This window comes from Ptychodera flava, chromosome 2 (assembly GCF_041260155.1).
Source record: "Ptychodera flava strain L36383 chromosome 2, AS_Pfla_20210202, whole genome shotgun sequence".
Lineage (NCBI taxonomy): Eukaryota > Metazoa > Hemichordata > Enteropneusta > Ptychoderidae > Ptychodera > Ptychodera flava.
Window position 1 is genome coordinate 1,092,750 of NC_091929.1, and position 16,329 is coordinate 1,109,078.

General features: G+C 36.9%; 1 protein-coding gene across 5 annotated transcripts in view; it reads left to right on the plus strand.

Moving 5' to 3' along the window:
- The first annotated feature begins 4,546 nt into the window (after positions 1–4,546).
- Positions 4,547–16,329, plus strand: part of LOC139150975 (DNA (cytosine-5)-methyltransferase 3A-like) — a 130,098-nt gene continuing 118,315 nt past the window's right edge. For all 5 annotated transcript variants that reach the window (XM_070723468.1, XM_070723488.1, XM_070723478.1 and 2 more), the window contains exons 1-2: positions 4,547–4,683; positions 5,467–5,747. In XM_070723468.1, the coding sequence (XP_070579569.1) occupies positions 5,469–5,747 (279 nt within the window). In that variant the 5' untranslated portion in view covers positions 4,547–4,683; positions 5,467–5,468. The remainder of the gene's footprint in view (positions 4,684–5,466; positions 5,748–16,329) is intronic.

The following is a 16,329-nucleotide window of genomic DNA, read 5'->3' on the forward strand; positions in this document are numbered from 1 at the left end:
TTTTGGTGTGGCCCATACTAGAAATATTGGCTGAAAATGGTCTGCTGTCTCAAAAATAACCTAAAATGTGTTTTCTGGATCAAATTTCATTACAAACTGATAGGAAATACAACTACATTATGACTATTATATCGTCTAAAACACTTTCTTGGTTCATATAGGTTATTTAAGGTCACAGACTGAGAAAATGCCTAAAAAATACAGGTTTCCCAACACTGAGTAAAAGATTTATCTCAAAACATCCCTAGGGAATTTTATGCTAAATTGCAAAGCTTTCAAACAAGTGTTTTTTGAGAACATATATTGACAAAAAATGCCTAAAAAACAACCTCACAAACATACATACATACATACATACATACATACATACATACATACATACATACATACATACATACATACATACATACATACATACATACATACATACATAACAATGATTATTGTTATGGTAACAAGTTTGTATTATTTACCAAAAATTACAGAGCGATGGCTGCCACTCTGTATTGCTCTGGGGAAAATACTGGGCTATTACATGTACAAAACTATTCATTTTGTACATATTTTGCATACAGAATGGACTGGAAATGGTTGGTGTCACTGCTCCCTTTACAAGGACAGTGGCTATATCTTTTGAACAATTTTCAGTGTGTTTTTCTCTTTTAAATTTAAATTTCTTTTTCAACTCCTTTAAACATTGCTTATAAATACCCAGTGTTCAGCTTGTTATTACAATGTGTGCTAATTGTTCTGTGTATAATGATTGAAATATTGTGACTTTTAATCTAGACTATCAAGAACATGTATAGTATACTGCCACTATGCTGAACACTGGACAATGCCACATATTTTAGGGAGTTGAACAATAACTGTCAATTTATACCGAGACTAAATACCAGGGAAATTAAGAAATTTAGCTACTGTACCTTTAACCAGCCCTATATAAGAATGTTCAGTTATTATGCTGTGTGTTGTGTGTTTAGTTTGAATACCCTGAAAACAAAAGACATTTGGAGGACATTTTTGACAGATTCCTGCACAACCCTAAAGATAAGTGTTTTTATGAGCAAAATTCCATGTAACTTTCCCCCTTCAGTTTAATATAGTTTTAAATTAACCCTTTACTCAAAAGTCATCCGAACAAATGGTCACACAGGAGTCATGTACATATTACCCATGGTATATAGAATGAATGCATTATCTTTTTAATTTCCAAAGTATGATACAGCAAAGAGTAAGAATTTCAGGACAATTTTGTCACTGAGAAGACGCTGCTGAACTGAACTGCACAATTATTTTTGAGTCTGACGTTTGCTGGTATGCATGTTTAGCATTTCATATACCGGTATGTCTATGCTTTACTTCAACCGAGTATCTGGATGATGTTTTCAGATGTTGGGGAAAAATGTATAACATGACAATTGTGATTTCAATGCACTTTCCACAACCCAGTGTCTGCCTTTCTATGACTACCCAAGATATTCAATGTTACTCCACTGTAATAACAGTCTGCCATTGGAATAGTCCTTTATGGGCTAATTATAAAAGACCCATTAATGCCATTTTTTCTCCTTTTTTTCAGTATTTTTCCCGTGTGTCCACTATGTATTCTAGTTCTTCCTATAGCGAGATGAAATAACCAGTTTCAACCTAGCCTCTGTATCATTACCAACCATTATTATTGTTGACAAATGAAGTCAATTTTCCATAATAAGGGACGATTCAGAATTACTTCCGGGGGGGGGGGGGGGGGATGGAGGATTTTCAGGGGGGGCCACCCATTTTTCCCAAGAAAATTTAGGGGGGGCCAGACAAAAATACCACAATCTTTTAGGGGGGGCCAGGAAAAAAACATCAATTCATATTTGCCCAGAATTTCTGATCTCTACAAAAGAGCACCGCTAGACGCTACCTGGGTGACAGATAAACTCAACATGTTTAGTTAAACTCCTTTAGCTGCCAAATTCGGTAATATTCACAGTGGTTTGTTTTATGCATCTACTGCAGTATCTTGTTCTCCTCCCTGAAGCGTTATGAAATGTCCAGTATTTAGCGTGTCAATACAAACCATACAGTGAACAGTCAGGGTTGTTTTTGTTGAAAAGAGATCTCAGATCAAGTCCAGACTAGAATTCATTTATCAACAATAACAATGGTCATTTATGTTCACACTGGTATGTTGCTAAATACAGCATTGGGTGTTCTATGTAGTGATAGAATAACAAACAAATGCTGATACACAGAGATGAACATTGAACAAATGCTAAAAATTACAGCAAATGTCTTTTTAAAGTTGGGTTTACCTTGTAGCTTGTAAAGCAGTTGAAAGTTGCATGATAAAGAAGTGTTAATTTATGCAAATGTATGCAAATCACCCGATTTCTTGGCTTCTTTTGCCTCCCAATTTCAAAATTTCCAAAGAATTTAACTCCACTCCGGCTGGGTTAAATTTTCTGAAATTTCACATTATGTTTTTTAAATGCTATATAACACAACAACTATCAATTGGTTTTGTTTGGCAATAAAGCTCTTACATTTTTAATAAGAGGCATTTTGAATAAGAGGCATTTTAATTTTGCTGATCATGATTTTAATCAATTATTAGAGTGTCAGTCTTTAAACCCCTACAATTTTAAAATGAAGATGGATAATGCCAAGTAAAATAGTTGTTTTTTTCTACATGAATACTATCCTTTCAAGTGAAATATTACATTTCAGAAAATACTGTCTAGTTTTCGACTTAAATTAATTTTTATCATTAATACAAAAATTGAGGTTTTTTACCCCAAATATACTATACACCCACTTCATCCTTTGAGTAAACTACTGCTACTGCTACTCTTCTTTTCTGCTCCTTTTTTCTCTGTTTCATTCTCATCAATTTTACCCTTTCTAAATTTTTTAAATGTTCTACATAACTTTTTACAGTGCTTACATCTACTATAAACTTTTTGAAAATAAATTTATGGCCGTCTCATCTTCAAGGTGCTTTTCAACGAATAGGTTTTAATGTTGAAAATAAAAATATTATGTATTACTGTCAAAAATATATGGTGAAAAATTTACAAAAGGGTTGATTTTCCATAATCCTGTATGTGCATCCAGAAGATCATGTGGCACTGCACCAATGCTATGGTGTCGGATTGTTGAAATATTGTGTACACAAGAAATTTGCTGTAGTCCAAGAAGTGATCTCAGTGTGTATGAGGCTAAGAGAAATGTGGATAGGCTTACACATTGTGTATTGATGCTAATACTTTTGTGTCCCATTCATTCTGATATGTATAATCAAAGATTTCACAGTGGCGGCTGGCAGAAAAGGCAAAAAAACAAATTAACATGTTTGTTTCATGTCATCTGAAAACATGCGCATCATGACTATTCTAAAATTAAAGTTTGTTAAAAAAAATTTGAAATATGAATGCTCTGTCAATTTTGAAAAATACTGCTGACAAAATGTGAATTTTGACTTACACAGGGTTATCTGCATTTTAATATGAACATTGGATTGTGAATGGAATGAGCAGAATAACATGTGAATTCATGTTTTGGATAAGGTGTTTTGTTCAAGAAATGTTCTAAAATATTCCTCAGCATTGTTGCTTTCAGTGGCAGCAACTTGGTTTTATGACAACCAAATTAGAAAAAAAAGAGAAAATTAAAAACAAGTTGGCTTTCACCAATTTTAATTCCTAATGTTTAAAACTTTCACCGTGAGTCTGCAAATATTCAGCATCATCAAATGAAAATGTATGCTGAACGTGTGCATGTACATGTACATCTCACTTTCCAGAAATATCTGGATATCTGCAAATGAGATGTACCATTAAACTTCAAGATATATATCACTTTGCCAATTATCTGCTCCTCTGATTTTCTGTTCACCATTTCTAACTGACATCTTTGCTTGTCTTTGTGTGCATCATATGTATCAGTGAGACAACGAAAAAAGTATTCATATTTAGTAATTAACTTTTCTTCAGAAATTTACAACCAGATATGTTTATTGCTACCCTTTCCAAAAGTGTGCCACTTGCAGTCCCTGCAAATCATTCTTTTATAGTCACATAACCCTGAAATGATTTGTTATATCATCGATTAATGTCCACTAGGCCCTACAGTTCCTGCAACTTGTTAGACTAGATATGTCTATAATGTACTGTATAAGCATGCATGTATATATTAGGGGGGGGGCCATGGAAAAAAAACAGGAAAGATGAGGGGGGCCATAGATTTTTTCTATAATTTACTAGGGGGGCCATGGAAAAAAATCACCGAGAAAATAGAAAATCCTCCACCCTCCCCCTGGAAGTAAATTCTGAATCGTCCCTAATAATTGCTCATTTTACACATAACAACTGCATTGTGAGGTTTAAGACTGATGGTATTTCATCACCCTTTACCTCCCCTGGAATTTTCATGGCCCGACCCAAGAACACTAATTTTTTTTCGTGCCCCCCCCCATTTTCTCTTCGCCCCCCCTCCGTTAATTGTGCTCGGTCCCTAACTGCGAATCCGACATAGTCTGTATGAACAACAATGAGCAACTTAGAGGGCTTCAATATGCCTCCAGTTTTAAAACGCAGAGGTCAGTACATAGACTCAGCGGTTTACTGTCTGTGTGTTAAATGCATGTGAGTGATGTCCTTGATCCTTCAGTCAGGCGAGCGTAAGTTGCACAAGGTAGGTGCTGGAAAAGTTGACCAGTTTTGTTGACAGCTTTCGTTGATCAAGTTTTAGCCCGCGTTCATCTTTGGTCATTCACGATTACGATCCCTCCACCACGGAGGGATGCATGCTTGGGCAGGCTGAGTGACGTGAACAACAGTTGAAACTCCCAGCGCATAGAATCGCTAGCAGTGCAGTGTATCGTCTCCCTCCCCAACGCTTTTGATGGAGCTTTCCAGCCAGAGTTAACACTTTATCAATAGTCTTTCCGCACCGCTGTCATATCCGTGGTCCAACAGGTATGACAAGCAACTAATACACATTGGTCAAACTCACAGTCTAAGTTACGGGTTATAATGTTTTATATAGTGTTATACTGTACATTGCGTCGATAGCCTTTGCCAGTTTTCACTAGTCACATGGTTGGAGGCGGGGCCGTTCGCAGTGTACTATTCACAAGCGACTCTCTGCCCTGCTCCGAAGCCCTTCTAGTTTTAAATTTGTGGTTCAATCGAAAGGTTAACAAAACGTAACGGTCAAAGTCTTATTTATTTTTAGCCTGACATAAGTGCCCAAATATGGAAGTGTCATGAATATTTACGGTCAATGACCCATATCTGCATACATCATAACTTTCTGACCAATCAGACGATAGTTGCGGGGTGGAGGGGGGAGTATCGATGGCTGTCCCGACAGTTAATAAGTTTGCGGTAATAATTTTATCTTCGGCAACAAAAGTAGTCGAAATTTCTTGTAGTGATGTATTTATTTGTTTGTAATTTCATCCCAACATTATAGACATGGCAGGTATCTCAGGAATGGATTTTACAGAGAAATTCCAGGCCATAGAAAAAAAAATAAACAGAAAGAGGAAAATCAATGAAAGGGCAAGCAGATATGAACTGTGGAAGGCAAAATTGTGGAAAGAGGTTCCTGCCAACCAGATGGACTTAGCAATTGATGGTACTTCCACCATAGACCTGAGAAGAAGAGAGACACAACAATTGCTACGGAGATACAGTATACCTGCAAAAAAAGAGAGATGTGGCACAGATAAACTGGAAGATATGCAGAGTAAGGTAAAGATGAATATTCTTCAAACATAGGAACCATGTAGAGAAAGTTATTTGCTATGTTTAGTTTTATAGAAATATCTGTTATTTTAGAATCGGCATATTCAGACTTTTATAACTGACAAAACCAACAAAATTGGCATGAAAAAACAAAGATGACTTATTTTAAAGAATGTGACACTTTTTAAGTATGTAGCTCTGTTGTCCATGCTGTGAAGCTTATCAGAAAAGAGACTTTCCAGTGGCAACTGAAGTTTCTTGTGTTCATAGTCTGACAACTTGTTGGTATGCAGAACTTCTTCTCACAAAGTACTTGTCCAGTTGCTTTTACATTTCCTACAAGTATTACTAGAATGTTGTAATTTAGATTCATTCAAATAAGCAAAATTTTAACCTGCATATTTAAATTTTGTGTAATTCCTTTTTCTTTAAATTTATTCTCCTGTAAATTCACCTGTCTGAAGGCTTTGTAGGTCTCAGAGATTACTTCATCATTGAGATGTGCAAATAATGGTGAACTTTGCATATTTGTGTAATTCTTAGGGTGACTTTCTTCAATTTTGGTATATGACATCTTTTTTTCTAATTCTATAATGGTTCATTAGCTTGAAAATTTGGTACATAGATTTTTAGCTCACATTTGGTATACCAATATGAGGTAATCATATAAGCTGAAGTCAGTGGCATCTCTAGTATGTTTGTATGTATGTATGTATGTATGTACAGTATGCCTGTTTTAGCTTGGTATTTGGTGTTTGGATATATCCTGGGCTATAGATGGTATTTTGTTCAAATGAAGTTTGCATTGCCCAAATTATGCAAATGAGTTTTAAAAAATGTGAAAATGGTAAAAAATAAATATCAAGAATCGCTGTTTGATTGCTCTAAAAATTAGTGTGCAAGTACCATTGGTGGACCTGATACAGTTTTATGCTTATCATGAAGATATCTTTTTATTTTTATTTTTGCTGAATTTTTTGGTTATTTTCCTAATTTTAAATAAAGATGCTTCTCCGAAATTGCTGGTCCAATTGCTCTCAAACTCTCAAATTTGGGTTTAATGTGCAATAGTGTTACCCTTATAATGTTTGAAATTATGATAAAATTGGCAAATTACCATGTTCTCAGTCTGTGACCTTAAATGACCTATACCAACACAGGATATGTTGTGGGACAGTGGTTAAGGCTGTGAACATGATTTTGTCCTATTTGGTATAAATTTGTTGTGAAATTTGATCCAGAAGACAAAGCTGAGGTTTAATTTTCCATTGCAGACTTTTTGCAACTGTTCCATGTAAGACACACAAGAACTGATAAGAAATTTGGATCCAGCATAATTCCAAATGTCATAATCACCCCCCCCCCCCCCAGTGGAAGGCATTTCACAATCTGTAACTAACTTAAGTGCTGTTTACATTCAAATGACAGCTCTAATATCATTTTAAAAATTCCCAAGGTTGTAAATAGCTCATCTACTTAATATTTCCTGCCATCTGGCCTTTGTAGCTCTATGTAAATTCCTATGGTCAATGCCAAGGGGTGGAATATTTGATATTGGGGGAGGGGGGTGGTGTACAAGATTGATGAGGTAACATTAATTTTTAGTACGTGGTGCCCGGTGGGCACAAGGTACTAATGTGATGGCGCGGCCCAAAACGCCAACATAGTGGGCCGTATGCTGTGGACGCAGGTATCTCAGAAACGCTTCAGTAACTTTTTCTGAAATTTGGTCTGGTGGTCACTTGGGCATGTATCTCAAACGGTCTTTTTTCTTTTTTTGATTGAATCATTTTAAAGTCACTTTTTAGCTTTTTTCTGAAAACCACTATTTTCACTTTTCCTCAAAACCACTGATTTGATTATTGTGATGTTTGGCATGGGTGTTCGTATAGTTGAAATACCGTCAGAAATGTTCAAAATTTGGTGATACATGCCTTACATTATTTTTAAACAATATTTTTATCCATTTTATTTTATATTTACTTGATTTTGCCTCACTTTCGCTAAAGCTACCGTCTGCGCATGCGCACAACTGTAGGACAAAATCTGAGTTGAAGAATCGAAACGGACGCCATCTTGTTTCTCGGTATGGGCACATTTTTTACATTTTGAACGTTTCACTGTGTATTTCAACATGTTTTATAGTTATGAAGTTGACAGTGATGCACTTTTGCAGCTATCGTGTATTTTTTGGTACGAAAGGCGCCTTTTGATCGACTGAAGAATGATGGCCTCCGTAGGCGATAAACACCGGTACTGGCAGGCATATCAGTTCTACTGAGGAAGTAATCCACTGGCCCGTATAGGTCAGGGGCTCACTTAGGGAGAACCACTTGATTTCTGGGGGGTATGGAGGATTTCGAGGAAAAAAATTGTCACCAGGTAAAATAAAAGACAAAAATTAAGCCTGTAATGGCTTGAGAAAAAATATTTCATAACAGACAGAAATAAAAAGGAATTGTCACAATGCTGTTGAAATGAGCAAAATTTTGGAAACTTCATTCTCATGTATTCTTTGCTGGCATGCTGCCAAAGGCATGCAAATGTTTTTACCACAAGTAATTCTTATGTGTTTTTTTCCAGCACTTATGATATAAGCATTCACTACTGTACACCTCGGTGCACTTGATGTTTTCCTTCCCTTTTCTGACCCAAGAAATCATGTTTCAGGATTTCTGTTGCAATATCTCAATGGTATAGGCAATATCTAGATGGGACTATTTGACTTCTCTAAATCGTGAAAATTTAAAACACAAGATAGGAGTCAATAAACTAGTGTTAAAACCAATACATTATTCTCTCAATATAAATATGTTAGAAAGATTACAAGTTGACAATGAAAATTGAGGAACAACAAATATAATTAAATACAATGTGTGAGCCTTGTTTCTCTGACCACAAAAGATAACATCTCCCCTGAGAACTTAAAAGGAATTGACTGTTTTAAAGAAAAGCAGGTATAGTACTGATCACAGTTGATTTGCCAAAAAAGTGTTCTATAATTTAAAGTTGTATATATAATAGACTTTCCATTTTGTTTGTCATTTGTTGGAATGTAAAATGAATAAATAAAAACATCCTGTGATATGTGAAACACTGGCTTAAATTTGAAAAATTGCACTGCTACTCCATTTGAAAAAAAAAATTGATGCAGGTCTGACTGTAGAAATAAAAAAATGCTGTCTCTCTAACAAAAAAAGTTCCCATACCCACTTCCTGCATACCCCCCCCCCCGAAATCAAATGGGTCTTTCCTTAATATGCGCATGCGCACATAACAAGTTATGTTTCTCGGTCAGTTGCGAATTTTGACGTTTTAGGTTGGTTTTAGCGTATATTTGATTGCTGTCATGTATTTTTTTTTTTGGCACGATTCGCTCCTTCGATAGACTGAAGAATGATGGCCTCCGTACTCCCCAGTACTGGCGAATCCATTGCTTTTAATAGCGAGGCAATCCCACCGGCGGCCCGTACTAATAGCTGGGTGAGAGCGAGGGAATGCTCTGTCCTTCTACCTCCGGCCTCCATGTCATAACAAACTAGCGTCTTTTTATGTTGATATACTGTCCTTTCGACACAGCGATAACTTTTAGTTTTCTGTTGCTTATTTGGGTAATTTCGACAGTTGTGCATTGATTTTGACATCATCTTTTACTTAATAACCGTCGATGTCGGCAACTCTCTCGCTAGCCCAGCGTACGATGCTGTGTGTTAGGAACGCACACAGGGAGTGCACTGCGTACACTGCATACGTACGCAGGGCTAGCGAGAGAGTTGCCGACATCGACGGTTATTTACGAAAAGTGAATAAAAGACTGGCATTTTTGGAAGCGATCGAGTAGCTGAGGCGGGCAGGGATACGACTTGGGCCCAAGAACGCTGAATTTCGGCAGTAATTTGGCTTTTTACGTCAAGTCCCAAAATGGATTTTAAGTCACCGACCCTACGTACGGGTCTTTGCAGGGCTGTGGTGAGCGGGGCGAATAGCTGTAGCGGAACACACAGCATCGTACGCAGGGCTAAATCCGACATGGTAATTTGGCATGATCATCAGATCATACATGATCCGAGATTGCAGTTTAGCAAGGTCACGATAACTAATGTTGTTTGTTTCACTGTCGTTTAATACCTAGTATATTTCCACTAAAAGACCATTAGAATTTCCTCCTGGCTACTTTGAAATCGTGCACTGGCATGCATGTAGTTGTCAACATCACTATGCTTTAATGTACAGTAGACTCTCATACTATGAATATATCGACTGTCACTGCATGTGTGCAAATCACTCCATATCATATCAAAAAATGTAGTATTGCGACCTTTGAGCTGCCAGAAGCCAGAATTTACAGTTTTCGAGAAAGTTATCTTACATGTAAAACTCAGTTCTACTGTGAACAAAATGCAAGCTATGTTGTATAACTATCGTGAATAGCAATATTTTGTACCTATCACCGTGTCAAAAATCAGAAGGAAACAACCAGTCAGACAAACTGTGGTCAGGATGATACTGTCCAATTTTAATATTTGTCTCTCGGCACACACCAGATACTCATGACTGTAAAACAACATTTCCATATAATTGTATATTCAGTTTTTATATTTAGTTTGCTTTTCACCATATTGTATGTCCTTCCCTGCACTACATAATTCAAAATTAAATATTGTTTTTGGCCTATACATACTTTAGGGGTAAGCTTATTTAGTCTCATACATTAAAGATGCACTGTTGACCTACAGAGTCCAAACTTTTTATCATTGTATTGTAGATAGGTGTACACTCCAAATACTAAGTACAAGTGTGGTGAGTGTAACAAGCAAATGTTTTTTAGTCAATGGTTCATATCAAGGTTGTTGATACTTAGAATCCACACTTGAACTTATGCTGGAGCGGTAACCAACCAGTTCAAATAACTTTCATTTATGTCAAAACAATTTGACTTTTTGCCAAATTTCACATTTATGGCAATTAATAAACAGTAAGGAGGTACAAAGGACGTCGGTGCCCCCGGGCCCCATGTTTGTTACCTGATCCTTTGTACATTATTTTTTCCCCACTCTCCCAACTTTTCTTTTTGTCGAGCCTTCTCTGGCTGATTTTTTTTGTTGACGTTTGCTAATGTATGCAGGATCTGCTTGTCCCATTGCTATAGAAGTTGATGTTCCTAAAGTTGACCCCCAGTACCTAAGTTGCAGACCTTATTTGCTTTTGTCAGTCTTGTTTTTCCTGTTGTACTGTGCAGAAATCATTGTCATAACATCAATGTAGAAATTTGCTGTACTGAACAGATAGGAACACATTCATTGTTGATCTTTGGTACCCATACTAGTATGTAACATATTCCAATCACATGTAAGCAACACCATATCATTGGCAGTATTCTTAGTTCCCACAGACACAGTCTGTTGGGGACTTATAGTCATGTCCGTGCGTGAGTCCATCCGTCTGTTCACGCAGATATCTCAGAGATGCCTGGAGCGATTTCATTCAAACTTGGTACAAGGATTACTTCATAAGTCATACATATGCATATTGATTTGTTTTGTGATACGATCCAATATGGCTGCCTTGCAGCCATTTTGTTACAATTTTTTCATGTACGGAGCCATAAATCAGACACGTTTCAACCTATTTTATTCAAAGTTGGTACAAGGACATTGACCTATGTCATGCATATCCACATTGATTTGTTTTGTGATACGATCCAATACGGCCGCCATGCAGCCATTTTGTTGCGATTTTTTCATGTTAAGGAGCCATAACTCAGGCACATCTCAACTGATTTTATTCAAAGTTGGTACAAGGACATTGACCTATATCATACATTTGCACGTCAATTTGTTTCACAATCCGATGCAAAATGGCTGCCTTGTGGCCATTTTGTTATGATTTTGTCATGTCCTGAGCCGTAACTCAGGCACGTCTCAACCAATTTTATTCAAAGTTGGTACAGGGACATTGACCTATGTCATGCATATCCACATTGATTTGTTTTGCATAATGGGAAGGCCCCGTTAACTTGGATGGTACCTGAAACCCGAGTTGCTGCCTGTCAACTCGGGTGATACACAGAAGGCTTTTAATCCCCAAAGGTGTTAATGTTCCATTGTTGTGTTTATCTTATCCAGCTGGTGCTATGATAGGAACATCAGGGCTGTAACGACTCACTCAATACCACGGGCACACACATATGCTTGCACATGGAACTATGTTGACAGGAAAAAGTGAACTAACCACTTTCCAATGCAAGTAATCTAGTTTCTTCTTTAATTTAGGCTCTAAACTAAGTTTTAGAAATATGGTGAAACAAAATATCGTTCTTCGTTCATTTTCATTCGTTTCCTATTTTCGGATGCTTTACTTCAGTAATGCGCATTGATCATATATTATGCAAATGTGATCAGAACAGCATGGAACGTTCTTTCCACGTGTCCAGCTTTTTCATGCACATGTAAACAACGTAACGTGTCCTTACTCCAAGAGCTGCGTGTATCCTGTGACATCTCCGATAAAAAGAACGAAATCAATGAATTGCTAGGCAGAAACCGTTTGTAACAGTGTGGCCACTCTTACATATAACAAAGGAGAAATGGTAGAGGCAGTTGACGAGGCCGGCCGGTGGACGGTAGCATGAGTAATTGACTGTGACAAAGCCAGAAGACAATGGAAAATTTCAGTGACTTTCCCAGGGTGGAGTAGAAAATTCAATATGACTTTCTCCCAAAGTCAAAAGACAAAGTCCTACTCTTACGCAGAAAACCAAAGCTCTCAAGCGTCGACTTTCTCTTCTGCGTTTGACTTTCTTCTCTTTCGCGTTTGAGAGAAACAAACGTCGGCTTTATTCGGAAATGGTCGGCTATTCGTGGGCGTTACGCCAATGGTAAGCTACACCCGATGTGAACGTCGGAATAATTCGGGCTGTAGTCGGGAAAGCAAGGTTGACCTCGAGAGCGATTCCCAGTACAGTACACGTTCGCAGATCGCGGTACTACAGGCTGATACTAGATAGCAACAAGTTCACCGCGTAAATTGCTAGACTTAGACTACATATAGCCACATCGGCACTTCTGAAATGTTATCTCCGGCTTGCAAGACAACAAAAATATCAAAATATTATTATCAAAACCAGAATTTCGGGGCTAGAGAGCGAAACATTGCTGAAAAGTAGCCGGCCAAAAAACGGAAGTAGCCGGTCACATTAGCCGGCATCCGGTGAAAAATGAACACGCTGCAAACAGAGAGGCTTGTTGCGATGGACAAGTAGCCTTTGGCTTTTTGACCAGAAAAATAAGTGAGTGTTCATTGATAATTCAAAGACTGGATCCGTTGACACCAAAGTTTGCTCATGACTTTCATTGCATTGCATGCACCTTTCCACCATGCCACTCATTGAGTCTGAACTGAAATTGAAAGAGTACGTTTTAGTAAAACTCCTGTTTTGTTGTGCTCATTTTCGCTACTGTACTTTCTTTTATAGGGATATAAACATTCATACAAAGCAAAAAATCTTCAGTTTGTCTCCTTTCGATCGTACAGAGATATTGTGTGACAGGAAAACTTTAGTTCAAAGGGCAATGATCTTTGTGAACGTACCCTTAACCAGCTTAAATAGCTTTTCGTATGCAAAATCAGTGTACGTTAATTAACCGCTGGTATTGTTTAAACAGCATTTTATTGACAGGGATTCTATAGTACCATTGTTTTTGTAAACTCTTCATGCAATTTTATGAACTAAATGATGACCTCAAAGTAACAGCAAGTGCTGGACGGCACTTTTAACGCTGGTCGGAAATCCTGAGTGCGACCGGCGTGGGCCATGCTAAAAGTAGTTCCGGCAGTGCTAATGTTTTGTTTACACTAAAAGATAATCTGTTCGCATATGTTGACATAGAGATTAATCCTCTGATAACCAACTCGGGTTAGTCGGGTACTTCTAAGTTAATGGAGCGTTCCCCTAATGTGATATGATCCAATATGGCTGCATTGCGGCCATTTTGTTACAATTTTTTCATGTCCTTAGCCATAACTCAAACATGTATCATCAGATTTTATTCAAAGTTAATACAAGTACATTAACCTGTATCATAAATATTCATGTCAATTCGTTTCACAATCCGATGCAATATGGCTGCCTTGTGGCCATTTTGTTATGATTTTGTCATGTCCTGAGCCATGATTTGGATATGTATCAACTGATTTTTTTCAAAGTTGGTACAAGGATATTGACCTATAATGTCATAAATATGCATGTCTATTGGTTTCACAGTGAAATGCAATATAATGGCTACCTGGCGGCCATTTTGTTATGATTTTGTCATGTCCTGAGCCATAACTCAAGCACGTCTCAACCGATTTTATTCAAAGTTGGTACAAGGACATTGACCTATGTCATGCATATCCACATTGATTTTGTTTGGGAATGATCTAATATGGCTGCTGTGCGGCCATTTTGTTATGATTTTTTCATGTACGGAGCCACAACTCAGGCACAACCAATTTTATTCAAAGTTGGTACAAGGACATTGGGCCAAAGTAAGTAAATTCTTTGTATTGCGTCCACTCAAAATCCTAAACGGTACTCGGGTAAGCGGCTAAAAAACATACACAGAAAATTTAACACAAAATCTGTTTGCCTTATTGGACAATTTTTCCCAAACCACATAAATACTCCTAGTCCCAGTGTGACACACTGTACGATCACTGTATGCATTTTCATAAAAAATGGATCAAAATAAACAGTCATTCTTTGACGTTTGCTTTTCTCTTATTAGTTTTAGATTTCTTTCTTGTGCATTCAAAGTGTCCACATGTCAATACCATTGCACAGCAACTTGACAGCCTTGACAGTTTGAGGAATGGATACACTATAACAGTATACAGTTAGCAGTCTTTTGTCCTCAAGTTCTTGTACGTTTTTTTCAAGTTTCTTGTAATGCCTATGCTCTGATGGAATGTCATAGTTTTGCTGAAAGGTGTCTGTTTTGAAAGAAAACACCAAACAGAAATGGTAACTTGTAGCCTCTGCATTCAATTTTAGAAAGATGGGGCATCAGAGAGAAGAAGAAATTGATGATATGATTGACAAAAGTATTCCCTATAGCTTCCTCGGATGTACAGAGCTATAATTCAGACATATTTCCACCAGTATCATTCAAAGTTGGTACAAGGACATTGACTTACCGATATGTCATACATATGCATATCAATTTATGTCACGGCATGTAGCAGTATCATGTCAATTATTGAATTTTCGTAATTAGTCTGATATGTCAAGAAATACTGCATCAAATTTCATGAAACTTGGTACAGATGTTAAGCTCACATTGCTTTAACAGTGAACAAGACATTTGTCAGTGTCAAGTCAATTAATTTGTAATTGCATATGTAATGAAGTTTCCTAATTAGAGTGATATATCCACAAATACTGCGTCAAATTTGATGAAACTTGGTACAGATTTTGATCTCATAGTGTTGTAAATACAAATCAATGATACTAAGTGGTATCATTATATAAATTAATAGATAGTTTACACTTACATAATGGATTTTTGTTTTTTGGGGTGAATGTCCATGGGGTGAATGTCCAAAGTACTGCATCAAACTTTATGAAATATGGTACTGGTGATAATCTGTCAGTGTTAGGATAGGATGCAAAAATGTTTGGCAGCATCCTGTCGATTAAGTACTAATTGATTCATTTTAATGACCTTTTGTAATTAGTATGGCGGCTTACATTGGTTTATGTTTTCACCACCATAAAAACTCATTTTTGGCCATTAAGCCCCATCTGTATCGCAGTATTTGGGACTCTTTCTTCTCAGAGGACTTGTAATTAAAGTGCCCATTAACAAGTGGGGACTGTGTCATTGTCAATGACTTGTTAATGGTAGTTTTATACAGACATTTAGAAATAATAAAATAATTTCTGAGTCAACTGTTTTATTGTACATGCAACAAGACATCATAATTGATCCTGCAATTTATAGGTACTAAAATGTTTTTAGTTCTATCAGAGCAGAACAAAATATCTTATATGTCAAAATCTTTGAGATGAAAGCCAGGCAAGTGCTGTTGTTATAGCTTTAATGACAGTTTTTAAGCAAAGAAATTTTGACGGGTTGGAATAAGTTTCCATATACCATTTATGTAGCAGTCCATGTTGCAGAGAGGGTTTTGACGCTATGAAAATAGTTTTGTATTTTCTCTTAAAGGTATACTGTCACCTGTTCCAATTTTGCCACAGTTACAATGGAAAGAGAAAATCTAACCAATCACAGATTTTAAGCGGGTGGCCGCTTTTTAAAACAGCGCCCTCACATGGGCATTTTGAATACCAAGGAACGCCCCTTTGACCATATATAGGCATATTTAGATAACAGGTGACTGTATGCCTTGAAGGTAGTACTTGCATGCCTTAAAAGTGAGAGACTTAAAATTTTGCTCAAATTAGCTCAACCATTCTCTTTGAAAATCAAGAGGAAAAATTTGGAATCATCATGCAAATTTCGGTATCAGATAAACAAATTACCCAATATATGAAATTCAAACTGGCCACTATCCCTGTTTTCAGTCCATGGGGAAAATATTGATT